The following is a 24,722-nucleotide window of genomic DNA, read 5'->3' as shown; positions in this document are numbered from 1 at the left end:
TAGAAACCGACTACAATCTTGAAGACAAATATCATTAGTTATTACTGTATTGCTAATATACATAGCAAAAAAAGTGTACGCAACCATAAATGAAAATTTTTATATTTGCTTTAGAACTAGAACTATGAATATAACATGAATTTATCTGATTACAAACCTACAGACAATTACCTACAGTTAGTATCAGTAATATACTGTTTTGGGGGAAATTTGATTTAATACCATATTTTCAATATATTTTCAGATTTTGTTATTGTTTTCCAAATGTCTTTTCCAAATACTGGAATTTGCAACCCTCTAGTGGTTCGCTAAGGAATTGCAGGGGGTTTGTGAGTTAAAAAAATAATCCATTACAATTCATAAAATATAAATAAATAATAAAAAAATAAAAATTAATCAAAATTACCATTTTATATTTATATATTTATATTTTATTTGTTTATTCTGAATGTCATTTGACTATTACACTACAGTATATCAGATAACCGATAAGCAAAATGGGCAGAAACGTTTTATATATTAATAAAATAAAGTTATTAATGGTCCAGAAAAAGTAATAAAAGCAATTACTATGCAAAATATTACTGATTAAAGCTTTAAAACGGATAAAAAATAAATGTTTTTGAAGTTAAACATGCAAATGTGCTATTAATGTATTGAAATATTTACTTAAAATAATGTAGGACAAAGGGCGTTCAGCTGACAAAAAAACCCTGGTCTATACCTTTGTGTATTTACAGCACTGTAGCTATGTACAATGCAAAACTGTAAAAAGTACTATAGAAATAAACCTAAAATTAATTTTCAGGTCTGCTATGTGTTCACTGCTATGTGTAGCATGTACTCCACAGTCATTTTATCATGTTTTTTTCTCACTCTGTAGCATTTACATGCCCTGAAAATCTGCGGTATCAGGCCTGTTTGCCCGCCTGCACTGCCCCATCCTGTCCAAACCAAGAGTTTGAGTTTGTCCCAGAACAATGCACAGGTATTTCCGAGGGGTGTGTGTGTCCGGAGGGAACTCTACTACATCTGCCCTATTCTGCACTCTGTATTCCACCCAGCAAGTGTGGTAAGCCTTCGCGTTTTCTTTCTCTCTATTTAAACACTAATAGCCACTGTTGTTTTTAACTCTGTATGTTAATTGTGTTATGCAATGTTTCTGTAGCTTGCACTGATAGTTTTGGAACTCCACGGGCACTGGGAGAGGTGTGGAAAGCCTCACTGGATGGCTGCTGTATGTATAAATGTGAGAATGACAGCATTGTGCCGGTGGAATATAACTGCAGTAACATCCCTCACCCAGTGTGCACGCGTACAGGAGAGATTAGTGTCAATCTCGCAGACGACAACAGCTGCTGCCCTCACAAAGCCTGTGGTCTGTAATACAATTCATTTTACAAATCATAGTGTCTACATCGTACCTGCAAATGTATATCACTTTAGACTCTGTGGGTGTTAAATTCGTGCTTACTTGTTTTGTGACAGTTTGTAATCAGAGTATGTGTGAGGCAGCTCTTCCAGACTGTAAATATGGAGAGAAGCTGGTGTCGTATCATAGGCAGGACTCCTGCTGTCCGGAATATATGTGCGGTAAGTTTGTATGTTGCCGGGGCGGCAGTGGCTCAGTGGTTCATGTAGGTTCTCTACATACCGGAAGGTTGGTGGTTCAATTCCCGGCTCCACCGGATCCAGTGTCGAGGTGTCCTTGAGCAAGACACCTAACCCCAGTTGCTCCCGACGAGCTGGCTGGCGCCTTGCATGGCTGACACCGCCGTCGGTGTCTGAATGTGGGAGTAAATGGGTGACGGTGAGGCAACTTGGAAAGCGCTCTGGATGGCCAGAGGTCTGTTAAAAGCGCTATATAAATGCAGTCCATTTACCATTTGATTATTTAGTGAATTTATATGTATTATTGTATCCGAGCATGTGAGTTATGATGTTTGTTTGTGCTCTCGGTAGAATGTGACCCTGATCAGTGTGTCCTGGCCATTCCTGTGTGTCGAGAGGATCAGACATTGATCGCCACTCGTACAGAAGGCAGCTGCTGTGTGGCCCACATCTGCAGTACGTCATTATAACACTAATTAGGTGTTTCTGAAGCTCAATTTGTTAACCATTGCATTAGCAACGCAAAGGTTGTGGGTTCAATTCCAAGGCCACATACATACTGAAAAAAATGTATGGTTTAAAGGTGACAGAAAATGAAAAAACTTTTAGACATTGTCTTAGTTGAATAATGGTAGTCTACCAGCATTCACGAACATACGAGAAGTGCTAGACATTCTGAACATCTCCGTTTCATAGAAATTCCTCCTTTAGATATGTCCAAAAACATGGCCCAATCTGAACAACCGATACATGTTACGTAAAATGCATCTCACGGGAAGTAAATTGCAGCAATGTTCGCGAAGTTCAAAGCTAAATGGCAAGTCGCGAGGTGTGCTCTTCTATCTGTATAATTTTGGTCTGTCCGTGTTCTGAAGACGGGGAAGTTTACATTCTTTTGAGTGGCAGCAAAGGCAGCCAATCAGCGTCAAGTTCTTGCATTTCATAATGAGGTTGCCAGTTAAGGCCAAAGGGACGCCAAATAGGTGCAAAACCAAGCTTTTAAAATCCCCCACCCTACTATAGCTTTCTGAGAGAGGTTTTTAGGAAGCTTCTAAGGCATTACAGACCCAACCAAAATTGTCTATATGTCATATCACAGAACAAGAATAAATACCCCATTCAATCATTCTATGTCACCTTTAAATGCACTGTAAGATGCTTTGGATAAAAGCATTTGCCAGATGCATAAATATGAAAAAATTTAAACCCTATTACGATTTAGTCATAATTCATAATTATATTTTACAATTATATTTAATACAATTAAATATTTATTACAATTATAATAGCGTGAGAAGTCACAAAGCAATTTTGTAATATTGTACATTTATCTATAAAATATAACAACAATTTAATCATTTAATCTATTTTTTATATTTCATTCTGTCTGATATTTAGTTGTTCCTGTGTTTCAGTGTGTGATAAATGCTCTGAGGCAGCCCCAGTGTGTCAGGCAGGAGAGCTGCTTATCGTCGACACCAACAGCACAGAGCGCTGCTGTCCAGCTTATCACTGCTGTAAGTGTACACACTTGGCATAGACATACAGTACTGTGCAAAACACCAGACTTCTTGTTTTAGAAGTTTTAATGTCCGTACATACAATAATTATTTTATTAAGATACAAACAGAAAATACAGGAAATATGTACAAAAAAAATTAAAATAAATTTTTTTCAGGACTAAATGTCTTCTTTAGGCATCGTCTGTGCTTAGTGTGACCTCTCTTGACACTAAACACATCTTGAGGTTTTTTGGGCAGAATTTAGTAAAAAGACCAATTTGTTTAAAATTAGTAATTAGGATTTAATTTTATTTAGGTTTAAGAGATCCTGCAGTTTCCTGCTATTGCTCAAGTGGAAGGGGAGTTTACCCTAAAAATAAAATAAATAATACTATATACACATTTCCTGTATTTTCTGGATGTATTCTATTAAAGTGACTGAGAAACAATTATATATATATGATCACTATAACATTGCAAAAACAACAAATCTAATTCTGGTATGGTGAATTAGATGGTAAGACTTTTGCACAGTACTATATGTACATTTCCAATAATGTCCTGATGATAATGGAAAAGTGCAGAAAGGTTTCTGTGAGGGTTATGTAAAGGGTATGGATAGGGTTAGAGAATAGCAAATCATTATTTCAATATAAAAACAATACAAATCAATAGAAAATAACCATCATAATTAAGGTGTGTGTGTGTGTGTGTGTGTGTGTATGCATTTAGTGTGTGAGCCCTCTCGATGCTTGGAGATCACATGTCCTGCTGGCATGACAGCAGTTTCCACAAAGACTCAAGGCCAATGCTGTCCATTACAGACATGTGGTAAGCTGCTACACTTATAAAAATGTGATTTGAAGCATTGGTTTGCATTAAAGTGTCTTTATTCAGGCTTATATCAGTAAGTGTGTTGATCTCTCCTAGAATGCGCATGTGACAAAATTCTTCGCCCTACATGTTCTCTGGTGAGTCTTCACTTCAGTCATTTCTTATAGAAAATATTTTATATCCAAAATTATGATGTACTGACATTGATTATTTTATTAAAAGTATCTGATCAGGCACGTTTTGAATGGTTGGACCAGATTTAATATCAGCTGTGTTGTGTTGCAGGGAGAGAGTGTACAGTTAGACAGAGCATTTTTGTCTGATCCTGAAAACCATTGTAACTGCAAACGATTCACGTGTGGTAAGAACACACCCTATAAATACATCATAAGTAAGACTCACTGAGAACAAGAATATTTTAAAGCATTTTACCCAATGTATGATTGTATCTTTTCATATGTATTGTAGTGAGAGAGCCGGTGTGTGTGGATGGGACAAGGGGAGTGATGCGGCCGGGGCAGACACTGGTTGAGCACCGTGATCAGGGTGTGTGTTACACTACACAATGCACAAACAAGCTGAACCCTGCCACAGGTTTCCATCTTCTCAAAGCAACCAGCACCAACTGCACTGCACGCTGTCAGCCTGTGAGTATTTAAAACACGTTCACAAAATACAAACTGCAAAAATGCCTACTGACTGTATGTTATGTGATCGACAGAACCAGATTTACATCCCTCCTAAAGACTCCAGCAACTGTTGTGGGTTCTGTAAAAACATTTCTTGTCCACAGCGGAATGAAAATGGATCTGTAACCATGTACAAGGTGATATGCTGCAAATTTATACCTGCACTCAAAACTGAGGCAGTTAGCACTAAGTAGTATATTTGAAAGTCTTATTCTGCATATTTGTTGGTGGACCTATTGAACCAAGTTACATTCACATGCATTTGGCAGATGCTTTTAGGCAAAATAACTTACAGTGCATTACAAGGTACAGCGGGGAAAATAAGTATTTGACACATCAGCATTTTATGAGTAAGGGGATTTCTAAGTGGGCTATTGAAACAAAATTTCCACCAGATGTAGCCATCAATCCAAATACTAAATTCATACAAAGAAATCAGAACATTTAAGTATACAAGTTGAGTCATAATAAATAAAGTGAAATGACAAAGGGAATAAGTATTGAACACATGAAGAGAACAAGGTGCAAAATGGCATAGAAAGCCAGGAGATCACCTGAAATCTGTCAGTATTGAGAGAGAAACCCTGCCCCCTATCAGTACCTAATTGATATTAGCTGCTTTAGTCCTAATTGATGGCCAATAAAGGCTTCTCATTACCCAGGAGGGACACATGAAAGACTTGATGGGTAAAAGCAAAGAACTGTCTCAAGATCTTCGTAAGCTTATCGTTGAAAAGCATTTTGATGGGAATAGTTATAGGCGCATTTCCAGAATGCTGAATGTTCCTGTGAGCACTGTGGGAGCCATTATCCGAAAATGGAAAGAGCATCACTTCACCATAAACCGGCCATGATCAGGTGCTCCATGTAAGATCCCTGTCCAAGGAGTTCTCCAAGAGCCAAGAACCACTCGGGCAGAACTTCAGGAATACCTTGCAATGCACTGAACTGCCATGGCATCCATGCACGCTCACCACACCAGACTCCATTGCTGAACAAAAAGCATGTTGAGGCTCGGTTAAAGTTTGCGAAAGAGATTATTGGGAGACTATAGTATGGTCAGATGAAAGCAAAATTGAACTTTTTGGCAGTCATTCTACAAACCATGTTTGGAGAAGAAATGGCACTGCCCACCACCCCAAGAACACCTTACCAAGAGTTACCAAGAGCATTTCAGCAAGGGGTACTGGAAGACTTCATATTATTGAAGGCAGGATGAATGGAGAAATGTACTGGGACATTCTGGATATCTGCTGCCATCTACCAGAAAGCTGAAAATGAAAAGAGGGTGGACAAACACAAGGCCAAGGAAACAATGATGTGGTTTCAAAGAAAGCATATCAAATTGCTTAAATGACCCAGTCAATCACCTGACCTAAATCCAATAGAAAATATATGGAGTGAACTGAAGATCATAAGTTCATAAAAGAGGCCCAAGGAACCTTCAAGATTTAAAGACCATTTGTGTGGAAGAATGGGCCAGAATCACTCCTGAGCAAGCAGACGACTGGACTCTCCATGCAAGAGGCGTCTAGAAGCTGTAATCACCAACAAAGGCTTTTCTACAAAGTATTAAATAACATGTGTTAAATACTTATTCCCTGTGTCATTTCACTTTATTTATTATGACTCAACTTGTATACTTAAATGTTCTGATTTCTTTGTATGAATTTAGTATTTGTCTTGATGGCTACATCTGGTGGAAATTTTGTGTCAATACCCCACTTAGAAATCCCCTAACTGATAAAAATGCTGATGTGTCAAATACTTATTTTCCCTGTTGTATACATTTGATCATTATGTCTCTCACCTGGGAATCAAACCCACAACCTTTCCACTGCTAATGCAATGCTTCACCTACTAAGCTACTACATTTACACTGTAAAAGATAACGGTTTTTTTTCTTAAATTGTTATAAAAGTGATAAGGTGTTTGCTTTCTTAAAATTAAATGACAGTTTTCATTTGTGACCTAGTGTCCAGAAATAATTTAAAATGAAGTCCATGGGTTAGTCCATAAATGTGTTACTGTACATGAATGGTCTGTTCTGGTGTGAAGTTAACCTTTTTTCTTGTGTACTCCTCTGCAGCCAGGACGTAGCTGGGTGTCTGACTGCATGCATTATGAGTGCACAGACACTCTATCAGGACCTGTGCTCGTCTCCCACCCCTACAGCTGTCCTCCCTTCAATGAAACCGAATGCATGAAGGTGAATTCACTCTCCTTTTTCAACATCAATAAGTAATGATTTAGGTGACAGGTAACACACAAATCATGCAAATAGTGAATTCTGCTTGTCTTTTTTGCTTCTACCTGTATTTCTCTGAACTGATACTGGATCAGTCTTTTCATAAGGAAAGCACACAATCTGACTGTACTTTTAAGTAATTTGTTGCTTTGTGTTACAATTAGTATTTGTGTTACAGCTCGTTTGTGGTAAAACTGAGATCGGTATAACATTAGTGGGAGGTTTCACGGACAGGGATTAGCTTAAGCCAGGACTAGGCCTTAGTTTATTTATGAAATATAACTAGTTTTAACAAATATTCCTTACTAAAAACATTACTTGTCTGCAAAACAAAGGGCACTGGTGTATTTTAAGATAAGTTTCAGTTTGGACACCTCTTACATTTATTTTAGTCTAGGACTAATCCCTTTCCGGGAAACCGCCCCAATAAGAAGCTGTTAAAATGTTGCTCTTTATTTGACCCCTGGCACACTTGTAAAGTCTTTATCTTGTCTTAGATCGGTGGCACTGTTGTGAGTTACATGGATGGTTGCTGCAAGACATGTGAGTATGGAGGTTACTTTTTCGTTATAACAAACATTAAGCCTTTGACTCATTGTATACAGCCATAAATACTACAGTATATACAGATTGTTTTCTCATTCAGATTTTTTCATGATCCATATAGAAATGGTCATCTTCAAAACAGTATATCTAGAAAAGATTCACTTTCACTTGAACAGAATAGGAAACATTGTGTAAAAGCACTGACATGCACAACAGAGAGCCAAAAGTTAGTTTCCTGCATCAGGATGAGAATAACATTGTGTGACAATTTCTCCAGGCGCTGCAAACTCCCTGTTCCCCTTCTCTGTTAGCCCTTTGAAACCCACAGTTAGCACAAACTGTGAACAAGGTACCATGATACTAACATCAGACCACGAGGCTCACCATCACCATTGTTGATTTCCAACAATGTACTCCCCTTTCCAAAAATACAGGATTATAACTGAAACTGTAGTAACAGCTTGTTAAAAGTAAACTTTATTTTTAAAGTTACTTTTCTCGTTATGATATTTCTTTGATAAATCTTTCCCCATTTTGCTCTGTCGGGCAGTGCATTGTTGATCGTCAACAATGTACTGTTGGTAGTGTCCAAATAGTATGTTTCTGTAGATATGCATGATTCGGTGTACCTAGACTGTAGGCTATACTCACAAAGCATGTATAGTTTGTGTGTTTAGTAATGTTTTGGGTAGTATGGCAAAGTAATATTAGACATTTTTCAGAACCTGATCTTTCATTACAGCTTTGTTTAATAGCATTTGCTTTTTCTGCCACATTACCCAAAATGTCTACTGGTTACTGATCTATACATTTATTGAAAAATGAATTGTGGGGGTTCTTTTGGGGCTTTTCTTTTTTTGGTGGTGGAACAATATTAAATAAGAGTAAATGTATCGATCTATATACTGTATGATTTAGATTTATTACTCACTATTACTATTATCAGTAGATAAGTAGTTTAATAGTAATTACTTTTCAGCTAAGTGGGGAAAGAATTGTGTATTTTGTACTTTTAATTTTACACCACCATTAATTGACAGATTAATAGAAGTTGATTGTCTGTATGTTACCCTACCAGCCATAGGAATAATTCATTACATTTTAATTAAATATTACAATATGTTTGCGACATGTTTGCAATATAATTTGTATTTCTCTCTGCCCTGCAGAGAAAAATTGCGTTAAAACTAATTTTGACTTTGACTTCACTCTCAAAGCTATCAAGTAAAGTGATGTAATATCAGCCCAGTCTCACGAAATTACGTAATATTTTTCGTGATGATGTCACGAGTTTCCGTGTTTTTTCGTGGTCGTGTCGCGAATTGCTGTTTATGTGTCATTGTCGGGTATTGGTTGCTCAACTGTTTTGTCCTATTTTTTTACCATTGTCGCTTCCGTTTAGATTTACATAAAATGACATCCTTATTCAAACCCAACTCTAACCCTAACGCCGGGAGACAACAGTTTAAAAATCAGAAAATATTTTTAAAAAATCAGAAAAAATTGTATAAACCAATACTTAAAGTGATATCCTAATGCAAACACCAAATCTAACCCTAAACCGAAGCGATAATGGTTTGAAAATAGGAAAAATCAGTTGAGTAACCAATACATGACAGTGACACGTAAACAGAAATTCGTAATACGATCACGAAAAAATGCGGAAATTCGTGACAATATCATGAAAAAAGAATCAAAAAGCTACGTGACTATATCATGAAATTTCGTGAGACTGGGTAGCTAATATACCATGACTTCCCAGCTACGTTCTTTAAGGGATCATATGATGTGATTGCATGTTTTACTTTGTCTTGAAGTATTAAAAGTTGTTCATGCAGAAGATCCCAAAGAGTAAACTCCCAAAGCCAAAGACATATTCATGATTTCTAATACGTCTCATTCATCCACGCATTCATCTACATCACTGTGTGGAAAGATTTGCATAACATCGCTCAAATGTATACGCAAAGCAAGAATGCGTAACTTTTATTCTGAATGTAGTATTGCTGCCGCCACGGCCATGTCGGCTTTGAGAGATGATGTTACAAATATGGTAAGAGATGTAACATTTCTGTCACACATTTGAGATATTTAGCCAATCACAACGCATTGGATAGCTGGCCAATCAAAGCACAGCACGGTTTTCAGAACGACGAGCTTTGTAAAAATTGACGCTTTTCAGAAAGGCAGGGCATAGAGGATATGTGTATCTATGTGGAAAATATTTGGTTTTTTGAACCTTAAATCACGTTCCATTGCAACACATTGCATTGCACCAAATACACAAAATAATGTTTTTAGCAACGTCATATGACCCCTTTGAGAAATCGTTCTATTCTCTGTAAAGTGTTCCCCAAACAACAGGTAAGCAGTTCATTCCAACGTTTGAACACAGTCTCTACAACACTGTCTAAAAATTACAGTGCAGAGAGAGCAAAGATTATATATTCAATGTCATGAAAGATCATTCACTGGCTCATCATACTGCAGGTAAAGAAGATGGAAAGTCATGTCAGAAAGTGACGGTGAGGATGACAATTAGAAAAAACGACTGCCGTAGCAACAGACCAGTGAGTATCAGAAATGTTTCCATTGACTCTCATATTCCCTCAGCTTTATGTGTGGCTTACATTGTGTTTGCCATGTTCACAGGTCAACATAGTGTCATGTGATGGAAAGTGTCCGTCTGCAAGTATTTACAACTACAACATCAACACGTATGCACGCTTTTGTAAGTGCTGCAGAGAGATGGGGCTGCAGCGTCGTTCAGTTCAACTTTACTGTAGTGGAAACTCCACATGGGTCAGTTACTCCATACAGGAACCTACAGACTGTTCCTGCCAGTGGTCATAAGCCTATAAAAAAGTGTAAACCATAAAAGAAAGTGTTACTTAAAATTCAACTTGAAAGTTAACTTCACCATGAGATCTGAAGTTTAAAATAGTGTTGTTTTTCATGAAACTTCTCACATAATATCTCAGAGAATGGAAGAAATTTGGGTGGCTTATTTGAAGTGTAAGAAATGTGGAAGCACTGTGTCAATAAAATGATGCAGGATTTAAAAGGCAATCGTATTTTTGTTCTGTATATATGGATTTTGAGCACACTGGAGTAACAAAGATTTACTAATTGTATTTAGAGGTTTTTCTGCAGGTAACATTACTTCTTAATGATCTGAATATTAAGTGATTTGATATGCTTTGTAACAATTACACGTTTGAGTAATTGACTTTAAGCTGTAATTTGAGCACTTTATTTATTTATTACCATATAAGAACAACTTCTTTACTCAAGATACAAGACTTTATACGCAAACAGTACAGTAAGAGTAAATTATGCGTGGCTTTGATCTATGAAGCACTTCAGCTGCAGCAAAATTCTTATTTTCATGATCTGGTGTAAATTATTAAGAAGTTAAACACGGTTTCTATATACATACACCATGGATAAAAACAACTGCTTTGATTTCTTTTGTGAGACATTTAGTACTGACGTGAAACTGAATATGTGAAGTTCCTGTTTTTGTATCTGTGTCCACAGTATTGCAGTCTTGCATCTACAAAATGCAAAGGGACGGTCATAATGAATACCTCTATATGTCATAGGCTCAATACAATATTTTGTGGAGTGGAGCCCGTATTAGGTTCTTGGTTTATATATTTTACCTGCTAAAGAACTGCAGAATATATGAAATGCTTAGTTTGGATATTTTAATTGTGTACCATACGATATGTATATTTACATTTTCAATAAAAAACCTTTAGAAAACAAAAAGTGTGGTGAATTAAAAAAAAGTAGAATATAAAATAATATAATTTTTTTATACCTATTTAATGTACACCTACAACATTATTTTGTTAAAGGTGCAGTGTGTACATTTTAGCGGCATCTAGTGGTGAGGTTGTGAATTGCAAACAACGGCTCAGTCCACTGCTCACCTTTTGCTTTTGAAACACATAGAGAAGCCACGGCAGCCGCCACCGGACAAACACGCCACCGTCGGAGACAACTTAGTAAAAAAAGCTTGTCCGTTAAGGGCTTCCGTAGAAACATGGCCGCCCAAAATGGAGACCTCCATGTAAGGGGACCCTCGGTGTAAGTAGATAAAAACGTCTCATTCTGAAGTAATAAACACATAACGGGCAATTATGAAAGGTCTTTATACACCCTTGATAATATAGTTTTGTTTATTATTTTGCATTTCTGTCAAGAGATTCTTCTAAAAATTATACACTGCACCTTTAATTCCCCTTAACATTTGTTCTGTGGAACAATTTTGCCTGCAGTACAAATAATTTCAATATTGTGGTGGCAGTGTTGTGTACTTACGTGGCATCCTAATATTTATTACTAATTGGCCATGGTATAAGTTGCCCAATCTAATTGATAGCTTTCTTCTCACCCATCTTCTTTTTATAATTAATCGTGATGATCATAATATACGTAGAACGAATATCATTACTGGACAAAGGTTTCCCTGCTTCAGTACACTAGGTTTCATCGGACGCATGCGGGTTGCCACTGGTTACGCGCCCAGGAAGTTAACTTCAAGTCTGTGTTTTCAGTCTGGGTAAGCTGAACTCTGAAACAAATACCTTTTGGAAAATAAAACGTTTCGGTTTCCAAAAGACAAGGAGAGACGGCAAACATGGATCCCCGCTGAACAGGATTTGGCAGCCAGTCAGGCAAGATTTATAAATCTGTAACGTTAGCTCACATTACATTTTACACGGTAAACTTAGCTCAATGTAATACTGTAGTTTATACGTTTTAGCTATGATTTTAGGCTAAGGTAATTTACTGGTTATTTATTTAGCTTATTATCAGAAATAAGGGACTGTTATCATTAGTCCCTTTCACACATACAGTCTTTACTGGTAATTTACTGGTAAATTGCAGTTAACAGATCATGTGTGAACAGAACCTTTCCGGTAAATCAGTGCTCCCAATTTACCAGTAAGACAGGTTGTAAGATTACCAGTAATTTACCGGTAAGCGCTATGTATGAACGAAAATTATAGGATTACCGGCATTTAGAACGGACGACGTCAGACCGTGCTGACAGCTTCGGGCCAATCATAGCGTTTTAATACAGATGACGCGTTTACCCCCGCACTGTTACGGACGTTTCCACACACATGCTGCTTGAAAGTTGAGCACACCGGAAGTTTACGTCCACATTTCGGCACCCAAGTTGTTTAAAACAGCTTACCGCCGAATTGCCGACGTCTTTAGCACGCCCTCTGCGAAGCCTAACGTGCAAACAGTAGTGTTGTTAAAAACGCATTTTCGGTTTGACGTCGTCTCATTCAATGTTGTTTGGTCATGAGCAACTTCGCGACTGTTTACCACAGACGTGAAAACAGCAAAATACGGACCGTGGATATGAACGACGTGGATTGTTTACAAATACAACACTGAGCTCGCCGCGTGCTACAGGTACTTCCGCTTTCTCAACGAATTTACCGGTATTTTGATACTGATGTGTGAATGATGTCTTACTAGTAAAATAACGGAACGCCACTGCGTGTGTGAACAGCACATTTTTGTATTTACTGGTAAATTCATTCTGGTAAATTCATGGTAATTTACCAGAATTACTGTGTGAAAGAGGTCTTGACTCCAAGTCTACCGGAAGTTGAGTTTGTGCCACAGAAGCTGTTTGTTTATGCTGTTGCCGTTGAAACCTTTTATTTTATTGCTAAGGCTAATGATTGGATTCGAATGATTAACCACCAAAGCCCGTTATGAAAACAGAACTATCTGACCAAATAGTATTTGGTTTTTCAATACATCCATCAGCATAGTACGGAGCCCCTAGGTGACATGGAACAAAAATTAAATAAAGTTTAGTTTCATATGCTCACGCGAAACGTTCAAGTGCAGATTTTTTTTTTTACTCCAATGTCACCTTAAACAACACTTGCGCGTCGTTCAAATTCATTGAAATTTCGTTCACTTGTAGTTTAGCAATTAAACTAAATGCATATTACAATTTCAAGAATGTTTTTACTCTGCATGTCGCTTGAGGTAATCCGAAGTTTCGTCAAGAGGAGCAAAATTGACAGCCGAGATTGTCACGTGACGTACCTAATGCTTGTCTTTTTAATTTGTACATTTGACATTAAATAAAAACTCTTAATTTCTCGCATGTAGTTGCATCCTGTCTATAAAGCAAGTAAATGTTTAAACTGCATACAGTTCCGAACAAAGGGCCGGGGCTTCCAAATACTTCCAAGTGGGCTTCAGAAAATAAGACGAAACAAGCTTAAATACGCTTAAACAACTATTAATGAAGAAGATCCATCTTATAAATGAAGATATATCTTGTTTGGTTATTTAATATATAACAAATATACATCTTACTGTGTATGTAAAGCTCTAGAATGTTTAATTGGGTTGAAACAGTGGCTTCAAATATTGTTGTGGACAATGGGGGCCTTAAGTCAGAAATATTTACTTCCACTGGCACTGACATAATATTTTAATACATGTAGACTCCAGAGAGTGAGAGTTTATTTGACAATTCATATTTCTCTATAATCAGAAACATAAATGTTCGTTCAGTCTTGAAGAATAATTTTATTGAATTGCCAGACAGTTACAGTGCAACAGATAAAGCTGGCAAACCAAAACATTATTTACAAAAACAGAAGGTGAGAACCTAAAGACAGACCCGTGGAGGAAGTGCCTATTGCAACTGTTGCTAAAACTGGACTTTGTTAATGTCATGCAGGGAGTGGTAGACCGCCTTTGACTATCTCTGGTCATCTGCAAGCTGTGGGTGGAGTCAGAGAGTCCTGTTGAGAATGGGCGGAGCTTGAAGAGACAGGCAGCAGGCCATTCATACCACGAAAGCAAATTTCTCTGTGAAAGTTTACTTTCTGCGACGAGCAGCAGCACCCTTCTTGGAGCTGAAGATGACAACAAAGAAAGAGTTAGAGGTAATGTTTTTTACTCACCTGGTTGTGGAAAATGAGAGCAACACCTTACAGGACAAGGATCTGTGATTAAGCTATCTAATCAAGTGCCATCTCCTACGAAAACTTCATCCAGTGCCCATACTGTCAAAGACCCCAGATGTCACTGCAGCTGTACCCTTTCAAAATGTACAGCTTTGTACCTAAAAAGTTCATTTTAGTACTTGTTTGGTAAACACTGGTACCAAAGAGAACTTTTTTATTATGGTACATATTAAAGCCTACTGCTTCTACCCCAGTGACATCTGGGGTACACATTTTGATAGTTGTGTATTTTTCACAAGTTTTTTCAGTCCAGTCCTGCAGGATGTTCCTCTCTTGTTGTGTCCACATGATGTCTGACATGCATATGGAAATAAAAACATCAAATGTCCACTCCATGCAAGACTTACCGCTTTTCTCTTAGCTCTGTCAGTTTGTTAAACAGGACTGTCTTAGTCTCAAATCATGATTACTGCACAAACTTATCTACACATCACCACACTGACAACACTGATTGCCTCATGTATACCTTACACATTTATACACTTCTTTAGTAGACATCAATGAAAAATAAGCCTGATTCAGAATAGACAAGCCCATAGAACAGAAAACCTTAATGAGCTCTCTCAGGTCTATTTATTTGCAATAGACACTTTTCTGTTATTCACATTCATTTTATAAAATAGTAAGAAAATTGCCTTTAAAGTTGTTTAAATGAATTCCTTAGCAAGGCATCCACCCCAATTTTTTTATATATTTACAGTAAGAAATCTTTATGGAATATGATCTTTACATAACTTTGCTACAAATATACTTGTGTTACTTAGGACTGGTTTTGTGGTCCAGGGTCACACATACAGTATTGACTCTAAAAAGGGGGGCACCAAAAGTGCTTCACTGGCTTGTAATCATATAGGGGAATCACTTGCTGGGCTTTATTTTTCATTGTTTGTAATCACTTGAGCAATCATCGTAACATAAGCTTGTATGAGATGACCGCAGAAAACGTCTGCTGTCGGACTCGGTTTGACTCACCCTCTCAAAGCTTTCTGGATGTCACAGTGCTACAAAAATGTCCCAAATACTTACCATATCTACTATAACCTCAAGTGTACTGACCTATTTTCAGGACATGTTTTGTAAAGCCTTGCTGTTAATGACAGTCATATGTGTCCTTACCATAATGACTTGCATATTTTGTGACAGTGTCTTTGAGAGTTTTACTAAGTGTAAAAATAATTAGATAATCCGGTAAGTAATATTAGAGTAAATTCAGTTGGAAAGATGTCCATCCGTGATGGTTTACTTACTGTTTCTGCAATTCATCAATGCGGTTTCTGAGAGAGATGACCTGAAAATAACACATTCGCATTTGTTAATCTATGGATTATTACCTTAATGGCTGGATCCTGGATTGTGACTGCTTGATGCTTAGGACTTGCCAACATTGGGATGTTGGGGATGTATTGAAGTAGCTTTGTGTAGGCACCTCACATATAGTGTGTGTGTCGATTAAAATGTTGATTATTTTTCATTACAAATGGCCAAATGTTGAGAAAAACCTGCGTAGGGAGGCATACGCTCAACAGCGTATGATGCTTGAACAATTACACACACTTACCTGCAGCTTAGACATCTTAGGATGTGTGCAATTGGATGTTTACTGATTGAATATTGTATTGATTTCACCATAGTACACCGGATTACTGTACAACATTCAGGCTGTTGTTATATTGAATCGATTTGTCTCATTGTTGCCAACATAGCCCCAGCTTTGGCTCACCACATTCACAGATCCCTCACAAGGATAGTACATTCAACCCTTCACCTGTGGTCAGAGTTGACCTGTTTCCCAGGATCCTCGGAGACCGGAGAGTCTCATGCATGCAGATCATGCTAACAGGTCCCGGTTGGTGACCAAAGCCTGTTTTGCTTTCTACAGTTTAAATTACTCACTATTTACTGAGCTCCTCCACTCTCATACGCTGGGTAGTAATCTGTAGAATAGCAGAACACAGCTGAAAGCTGTACTATGACACATAAACTGAATCCTATGTAAACACAGTCAGACCCGCACAATATACTGTCAATATGACAGATGTGTTCATTTAACATCAAGCCGTCATAGAGGTTGAATACCGAAATATGTCCTTGTGCAGTTGTTGACAATATAAGAAATTGTTTCTTAAAAGTAATCGTAAATGAAGCGTTTATACATTGTCTATAGCACATCCAGGATGCGGTGCAAAAACAAGTGGATTTCCCCTAGTAAAATAAACAGATCGTAATGAAAGAAGCAAAGGTAAGATAGTTATAAGAAGCCGTGTATTGTGTAAAAGGTTTTGACAGTTGCCTCACCTCATACTTCTGCCTCTTGAGTTTCTCCATGTGATCAAATTTCTCAGACTCCAGGGAGTACATCCAGTCCCACAGTTCCTTGGCCTTCTCCCTGTATACACGTATACATACCAAAATACATTTAGCACCATACCCAAGCTATTAAAAGAGTCCACAGAGTGAACAATGAATTTAAACTTTATGCTGACCTCAGCTTGTCGTCATTCAGATGGTCAATGTTCAGAGGCTTGCGTCTGTCTGCCAGAATCTTCTTCTTCTTCTCTCTTTCAGTTTGCTTCTTACCTCCCCTCTTGGAATCAGCCTGTTGTCAGGAATACGTGCAAACATCACATTATGATCATATAGAGTGATAGATCAGTATGGAGGTTAATGAAAAGCCTTGCATCTGCAGCCTTCTGCAGGTAGCTGCTGTACTGGGAGCCCATGCTGGACAGAGCAGACTTCTTCTTGGCATCTTCATCTGCCCTCTTCTTAGCATCAGCCTCCTCCTTCCTCTGCCTCTCTTCCTATCAAACCAGCACACACAATATTTTGTATGAAGTATGTGTAATTGTTTGTTGTCGATGATACATTGTGTAACGCAATGACTCTCCTCACGTCTTGCCTGGCGCTCCTTGTCCTTCTCAGCACGGATCCTCTGCTGCTCTGATCTCTCTGCCCTACGTTTCTCCTGCACATGTACATGTGTCCATTATACCATGCTTATTTGGGACGGCAGCCCTGGAAAAAATAACATTATTCTCACGACACTCTCAATTCTATCTTTCAGGGCAATAAGCTCCTCCTCTTCCTTCTTCCTGCATTCGAAGTGAGCATCGATCAGGCCCTGCAGCTCAATGAGATCCTTGTTCTGACGCTTCTTCTGGATGTCCTGTTTGCACACACACAAATATGAAATCACACATGTATTCGCACAATGTTAAAAAGATAGAGCACAACCTAATACAGACATAACACCAACAATGGGATTTGCTTACATCAAAGTCCACTTTCTCTCCATCAGGGATCTTAGGTCCAGCTGGTCTGAAGAGAGTCAAATAAAAGTCTAAGAACCTCAACGGCTGCTCAGCAAAACTTAAGATCTGAATAAAGCATTGTGTTGCACTCCACGATTTCCATTGTATTACTGAATATATAGAGTGCCGCATGGATGACATATTTTTTAGGCATTTTAGCACTTCCGGTTTCATTGTCCCGAAGTCAGTTTTTTATGGGGTTTTGGTTAAACGCCTTAAAGGAAAACACTACCGTTTTTCAATATTTTACTATGTTCTTACCTCAACTTAGATGAATTCATGCATATTTTTTTCCAATGCGTGCACCTTCAATGTCTGTACAGCGCTTCGCGAATGCGCCAGCATTCAGCCCAGCCCCATTCATTCCTATGGCTCCAAACAAAAGTTTTGTTTTGTGCCACCATACTTACTCGTGTAACTACTCATGTAACAGTCTTTAAATAGGGAAAACATGCAAGTGTTTGGTGGCTTCTAAATTCATCCCTGTTTGGAGCCATAGGAATGAACGGGGCCAGGCCAAATGCCAACACACCCACAAGGCGCCGCACAAAGACCAAAAGTGCACGCATTGAAAAAAAGATAGGTATGCATTAATTCATGAGTTGAGGTAAGAACATAGTAAAATATAGAAAAGTTTTGGTGTTTTCCTTTAAATAAGATCTTGGGTTAATACAAGCTCAAGATATTTTTTTACATTTTATTCTACGACATAAAACGCACCAGTAATATCTCCACTCGAGACTTTTTATAGCTTTTACTTGCTTTAAGATAGGTGGCTGCTAACAAGTTGCTATATAGGACTACAGACATTGTTGGGGACTTTAACCGTCCTCCCGCATGAAGATCTCAAAAACAGCGCAACATGGGCAGAATTCTCGAACAAACATTCATCCTTTGAGTATTTACTTATTAGGGAACATGTTTTAAAAAGTGTTACAAAGTTTTGAAAGAATTGTCGTAAGCTTTGTGGTGATGCCGTTGAAGTCGAGTGACTATGGTGTAGTTCGCTTGTAGCTTAAGCTAAGCTTTAATTTTCTATTAAATGCATTTAGACTTCCAAATTCATAAAAGTTGTGTTCATCTGTAAAGATTATCTTGTTTGGTTATGGTCTATATGTAAAATGAATAGTTTTTTTTGCAGAAGGAAACAGTGTCCCGCTAACTTCCGGGTTCGCCTACAAAAATACGCCATCCCTCCGGCACTCTATACTACTGAATAGGCACTAGACATGAAACTAGCTACTGCTGTAAATAAGTGTTTGGTGGACAGTTCTACTTACTTGAACTTGGGCTTCTCCTCTGTTATGAAAGAAAGGAAGAGGGATATGCATCGTGGTTATTAAGGTTTTAATAGTGGGAGTTGAGTTAGCCATATCGGTGAACACTGTGTTATTTTTAGTAACATCTCGGTGATGGACGTTTTTAGCACCGAGCTTTAAGAATGCCGTGGTTTTATAAAAGTTTGTTTACAAAAGCAAACTACATGTAAACATTTTAATAAAGTTAGTAAGAAGATACATAAAGAAACATAGAGGCAATCAGAACAAGTAGAAGATTTCAATGCATTAAAAAATTATATGATATAGTGCTTATACTGTAAGTACGTGAGTAAAAAACAGACATTAAACTCCAGACAAGTGGACCTTTCTCACTTTTACAGGATATGACACAAAAGACTTTCTGGAAAAAGACACAACCTTCATTCATTTTCCCATCTCTTTTGACTGACTGTGTCTAAATCTGTATCAATTTCTGTCATGAAACTCTGTATAGACTATGCAGGTGGGCTAGATGAGATGTTTATGCCATTGCAATGTCTCCTAAACATCAGGCTTGATGTTCACACCCCAAAACACAAGCAAAAGCCACACCAGACCAGACGCTCTCTATAAAAACTACCATCCTGTCCTCCTCCTTCCACTGGTGTGGCATATTCATGCAAAAAGAAATAAGCAGCGCAGCATTTCATATTCTTTCACCCTTGCTATTTAGCCAGTTTCAAGTTGAACTGGCCATCGTTATGTTTCCCCAATTTTGATGATGTAACGAGAAAAAGTTGCGGACCTAGTTTCACAATTGCAGGCATTAACCCCTCCCCCATGCCTTCTCTCCAATCAGAAATGACAAATACATAAAAATTACCAACATACCTTCCTCTTCATAGGCCTCTGCATGCATCAAGCGTTGAAAGCAAAAGTAGAACAAAGAACATTAATATTGCGTTTTTGTCATTTTTGCTCTCCTAATAAGGACTGCGTGCTCAGATGCAAAGTTCAGCTGAGCGGAAACTCAAATTGAGGTGTTAACTTATGTAATTTACAGTAAATATACAGTGAGCAATAAATGACAAGAACAAAATGAACAATATTCTTCTGATAAATACATTGAGATATCACTTTAAATTGTCTGTCAAATGAGACACCTCAATATGAGCAAATCAAAAAATATTAGCTATAACAACAACATTATTACAAACTTCATATACGTTTACAGATTGTCATAAAACATTGCTTAGATTTTCAAAGTGGACAAAAAGCAACTTAGCAAAGGACGGCATCTCATTTGACACTCCCAGCATGAGAGTTGAGGTTTTTGTTTTACGTAATTTAGACTTTTACCGAATGTAAAGTGTGTTGCCCATAGTGTGTAAAAGAGAGAGCCTTTCCAGTGTTAAGTCTTTGAAGTTAAAGTTACTTTATTAACAGTATAGCCTTTTTGTCCCTTTGAAAAACTCACCTTTTTTAAATTAAATAAGCATCCTATTAAAATTGTATAAAACACCATAGCATTTAAACTTATATAGTAGCATTTGTTGCAGAATTATTTTAATACATGCAATAGTTTTTCGAGAGATTTTTTCTCAAGATGCAGTCTAGAATTAGCATCACACTGGCGGCAACTCAATTACAATTCTGATGGCATGGAAAGAGTGCATAGACTTTGGAGTTATAAGCTGCACTATAATAGGCGAGAGCAGGGGCTGCAGTTTAATTCCTAAAAATAGAGCCAGTTTTAGTCAGCTCAGACCACCTGCATACAAACCGAAGATGGCTGAATTTTAGGTATGATGAGTATCAGAGCTCGATCGCTCCGGCTCATTCCCCAACAGTCTGCAAGTGAATTTGAATTGGAAAATAGTGCATGTTTAAACATGGAAATTTGTCCAATTCCAATAAACAATTCAAATGGCAAATGAAAGGGACTGAAATGGCATAGATCTAAGCTCTGTCACGGCCTCATTCTCACGGTGGGCCTATACAAAGAGGAGGTACCGCCAGTTTGTTGTTAAAGTGTTGTTTGGTTGGTGGAGGGGAGGAACTATACCGGGGAACTAGGACTGTATTAATGCGGTTGATTTATTGGTAACAGGTGTTCTGCCTGTTTTTAGTTTGTTGGGGAAAATGGGAAGGATGAATGAATATTCATGCCACATACCTTCCTCATGCACCTCTGGTTCTGGCTCTGGTTCTGGTTCTGGTTCTGGCTCTTTTTCTGGCTCTGGCTCTGGTTCTGGCTCTGGCTCAGGTTCTTGCTCAGGCTCAGGCTCCGGTTCAGGAGCGGCCTCTGGAGCTACCTCTACCTCTACTACCTCTTCAGATAATACCACATGCAGCAAGCAACCAGGGGAAGGAAGGTTGGCAACCGTTAATGCATTGCAGAGAAGGAAGTAGTCAGATAAGGGAGATTATTAATTGGTTAAAGTGAAGGAGAAAAGATGGGATAGGTGACTGGGAGGACGTGTATAGGAGGAGAACCTGTTCATGAGATCTGAAAGGGCAAGGATTACATGCCAAAAAAAAAGTTTTCTCCTAAAGCCAAAATGTCTTAAAGCCATTGCTGCCTACTTTATGCTGAATAAGAAGTACAATTTCTAATTTGTCAGACAATGGTCTGAAGTAAAGCCCACACTTTATGCACACAGACATGAAAGACATACTAACATCTAAAAAACGTAGACATAGACACAACAGGTTATTTTAAAGGACAAGTTCGGTATTTTACACCCAAAGCCCTGCCCTCAGACCGTTCACGATAAAATATTGACTGAAATTTCGACATATGCGGCCGCCCCGAGAACCCTCGGGCGCCTGGGGCCTCACCTCCCACCTCCACAACGGATGCACAGGTGCACAGGAACAATCCCTCCCAAAATGCACCAAACCCTCGCCTACAAAGAGTGAAACTCACCGAGTGGCCAGGGGCGTGTCCACTGACACGCTCACACAAAAATCGCCGCAAAATACGCACTCCAACAGGTTTTATAGTAGTTTTTGTCCAACTCCATTGACTTGTATTAGATGTGCTGTGAGGTACGGTATTACTCCGCGCCGGGAACTTTGTTTGTATTCTTGCAATTGGCAAAGGCGGATTATCGCCACCACCTGGGCTGGAGTGTCTATTATTCTAGCTCTCAACGGAAGAAGAATGTACGGGTGTGAGGCGTTTGTAAAAATAGGTCCACAAGTTAACAACGAATGCTAAAACACCTGTTGGAAAGCATCTTTTGCAGCGATTTTTGTGTGAGCACACCAGTGAACACCCCCGACCACTCGGTGGGTTTCACGTCTTTGTAAACTAAAGTTCAATAGGAAGGATTGTTCCAGTGCACCCACACACACACTGCAGAGGTGGGAGGCGAAACAACAAACACCCGAAAATTCCCGGGGCAGCCGCACATGTCGAAACCCCAGTCAAAACCGCTCCACTTCACCACAAACAATCCGAAAACAGGGCCCCAAGTGCAAAACACCGAACTTGTCATTTAATGACCTTTTCAACAGCAACACAAGAACTGAGCGGTCCTGTTAGTGGCCTCATTCGTTAACATTAAAAACCAAAACAAATTTGTATTAATTCAGATCCATTTTTAAGTCTATTGGACTTGATCTTGTGCATTTTGTTCAAAAGGTCATCGACTCCAGGCACACTTGAAGCGATTTGAAATTTTTAAATTAGACAAATATTAGTTAAGCAAATCATTTTCATTTCCTGCTTTCAGTCAATTGTTTTCCGTTTGCTTATTCACAGTTTATGAGGACAATGTCAGTCAGTTTCAAACAGAAGAAGGAAACTGTGTTGCATTAGTTGGTTGAAAGACGTGTTAATAATTAAACCCTCCAGATTGTTTTTACTTTTGTTTAATTGTTAATTAATCGTTGTTTATTTTACCTTCCTCTCCGTAATCTTCACATGCCAGAAAAGAAAGCAGTAAAGGAATACAACAGTTACAAAATGTCTGCATATCATTATGATTAGAAAACATCATACACTAAATGCACGCAGAGCTTTTTCCTCCTGGTGTTCTGTGGAGTCAGTGCTCATTTCAATACTCGGGCACATTTTACAGCCAAGATATTTTTGTAAACTTAAGTTTATTTCATTAGGTCTGTTTTAGCATCTCTACGCCACAGGAGCATTCACTTCAGAGAACACCAGTAACATGAGCATCATTAATACTGCCGTCGGCCCCTGCTCCTGACAGGTCCGCCTCCAGAGATGTTACTAAAAAAGTCCCTGTACAGTAGCAGTGGCAGATGGCAGTATGAGATATGTAAAACAGCTGTCAAGACAGCAAGTGGCACAGTATCAGTCACTGCAGGCAAATTCATGGCACTGCTTTTGCATTGGACATATTAATCTATGAACTATTTAATCCATAATCTTAAAAAAGAGTTTAGCATTAAATGGAGCAAAGCCAAACCTGCACAGATATATTACCAAGGCTCTGACTGTTTTACGTAAAGAGTAATCATAACTGCTGACATACCAAAACAATGATGCTGAGTGAAAAACATAATATTGATATAAGGTGTTTAACATTTTTACATAGCCTATATAAATTAACAATGAAATTAGATAATGATTCCCTGAACCATTTGAAAAAGCAGGGGTTTAAGTTATAGACTACAGATAATAATAATAAATGACAATAAATAATAATAATAATTTTCTACTTACCCCCACTAATTAAAAAAAAGAAAAAAGAAAGAAAAAATATGTATTATTGATCTTGTCTTGAACATAGAGCATTATAAATAAAAAAAAATATTAAAGAAAAAAAATCAAAATACTTACACATCCTCTGTGTCAGACATGATGACAGGAGCTACAGACCTGTATGTGATAGACAGAGAGAGGCAGGATGTTTAATATATTTGCTCTTTAAACTGTGTTCAGTACCACTGTGACAGGGTTAATCACACAAACTGAAACTGAGGCAGTGACAGCTGTGTTGAGATACCTTACCATGCCAAGTATTTAAGGAAGCTTTAAACATTTTATTATCTTGTTTATTATCTAGTTAACTGCATATAAAACAGCACGATATAAAAATAAATAATAAAAAAACGAATAATAAATTATACATTATCAGAGTGGTGTCAGCTGCGGTTTAATTAATAAATAAAGTATTTCCAACAAGAATAGTGTCTTAATAATATTCTTATTTAATAACATTTTAATAGAAATATGAAAATGCAGAAAGGTATTTGTGTGTATATTTCTGTGTGTGTGTGGGTTGTGAGTCAGATCCCCAGCACAGCTGCAGAAGTATTTGGAGATTAGCACGTGATCAAATTTCCCAGCATCAGCTCTCTCTCATTTTGTCAGTCAGAACTCAGTGCCGTCCATCCTACCTTATGTGGGCATGAGTCTCTGCTAATGAGCCATTAAAGGAAAGACTTCTGACGTGATGTGAATGCTATATTGCATTTCTATTACAGATTTACTATAACATACAGGTAATGCCAAACACGCAACTGTCTAATCAGTGTTTGAGAAATCATCACAGCATTGTTTAAATACTACTGCCCTGTCCTGATTGTTATCCTGCTGTCAGCTGTTCATTGTTAAGCCTGTATTGTCATGGTTAACATTTGTGACGGTCTACAGGTAAGTGCAAAGAGAAAGACAGTTATGTGTAAATCCTAATATGCATTGTGGTGGTTGATCATACC

General features: G+C 38.0%; 2 protein-coding genes across 8 annotated transcripts in view; one reads left to right on the top strand and one right to left on the bottom strand.

Annotated features, from left to right (window-relative positions):
* The window catches only part of otog (otogelin), a 46,037-nt gene extending 35,543 nt beyond the window's left edge, over positions 1–10,494 (top strand). For 2 of the 3 annotated variants that reach the window (XM_055206792.2, XM_055206791.2), the window contains exons 43-57: positions 884–1,072; positions 1,169–1,378; positions 1,489–1,593; positions 1,963–2,067; positions 3,027–3,128; positions 3,846–3,944; positions 4,044–4,084; positions 4,233–4,308; positions 4,416–4,594; positions 4,669–4,773; positions 6,726–6,845; positions 7,382–7,427; positions 7,708–7,779; positions 9,921–10,000; positions 10,083–10,494. In XM_055206792.2, the coding sequence (XP_055062767.2) occupies positions 884–1,072; positions 1,169–1,378; positions 1,489–1,593; positions 1,963–2,067; positions 3,027–3,128; positions 3,846–3,944; positions 4,044–4,084; positions 4,233–4,308; positions 4,416–4,594; positions 4,669–4,773; positions 6,726–6,845; positions 7,382–7,427; positions 7,708–7,779; positions 9,921–10,000; positions 10,083–10,283 (1,730 nt within the window). In that variant the 3' untranslated portion in view covers positions 10,284–10,494. The remainder of the gene's footprint in view (positions 1–883; positions 1,073–1,168; positions 1,379–1,488; positions 1,594–1,962; positions 2,068–3,026; positions 3,129–3,845; positions 3,945–4,043; positions 4,085–4,232; positions 4,309–4,415; positions 4,595–4,668; positions 4,774–6,725; positions 6,846–7,381; positions 7,428–7,707; positions 7,780–9,920; positions 10,001–10,082) is intronic. The other variant, XM_055206794.2, reaches the window with a different exon arrangement.
* A 3,498-nt stretch (positions 10,495–13,992) lies between these two features.
* Positions 13,993–23,064, bottom strand: tnnt3b (troponin T type 3b (skeletal, fast)). 5 transcript variants are annotated; one of them, XM_073859096.1, is made up of 12 exons: positions 22,936–23,063; positions 21,202–21,357; positions 19,917–19,934; positions 19,047–19,065; positions 17,728–17,773; positions 17,505–17,621; positions 17,339–17,420; positions 17,143–17,252; positions 16,939–17,051; positions 16,751–16,841; positions 15,703–15,743; positions 13,993–14,344 (listed from the first exon to the last, which is right to left on the bottom strand). In XM_073859096.1, exons 1-12 carry the CDS (start codon positions 23,030–23,032, stop codon positions 14,308–14,310), a joined length of 927 nt encoding a protein of 308 aa, XP_073715197.1. In that variant the 5' UTR covers positions 23,033–23,063; the 3' UTR covers positions 13,993–14,307. The 5 variants fall into 5 exon arrangements, with proteins under 5 accessions (XP_073715197.1, XP_073715196.1, XP_073715200.1 ...); XM_073859095.1 differs by lacking the exon at positions 15,703–15,743 and adding an exon at positions 16,349–16,389 and having other exon boundaries at positions 22,936–23,053; XM_073859099.1 differs by lacking the exon at positions 19,917–19,934 and having other exon boundaries at positions 22,936–23,064.
* Between the last annotated feature and the right edge of the window lie 1,658 nt (positions 23,065–24,722).

The sequence above is a fragment of the Misgurnus anguillicaudatus genome, chromosome 21 (assembly GCF_027580225.2).
Source record: "Misgurnus anguillicaudatus chromosome 21, ASM2758022v2, whole genome shotgun sequence".
NCBI classification, from domain to species: Eukaryota; Metazoa; Chordata; class Actinopteri; order Cypriniformes; family Cobitidae; genus Misgurnus; species Misgurnus anguillicaudatus.
The sequence above is the reverse complement of the archived record's forward strand: the minus strand, read 5'-3'. Positions and strand labels throughout refer to the sequence as shown.

What these genes read in the sequence shown, in the direction of transcription:
- tnnt3b (XM_073859096.1), bottom strand. Translation starts at nt 23,032, where the DNA reads ATGATGTTTTCTAATCATAATGATATGCAGACATTTTGTAACTGTTGT. An exon ending in TGAAGATTACGGAGAGGAAG is followed by an intron (nt 21,358 to 22,935) that starts GTAAAATAAACA and finishes TATTATCTGAAG; the next exon opens with AGGTAGTAGAGGTAGAGGTA. An exon ending in TTGCCCTGAAAGATAGAATT is followed by an intron (nt 17,421 to 17,504) that starts GAGAGTGTCGTG and finishes GTACATGTGCAG; the next exon opens with GAGAAACGTAGGGCAGAGAG.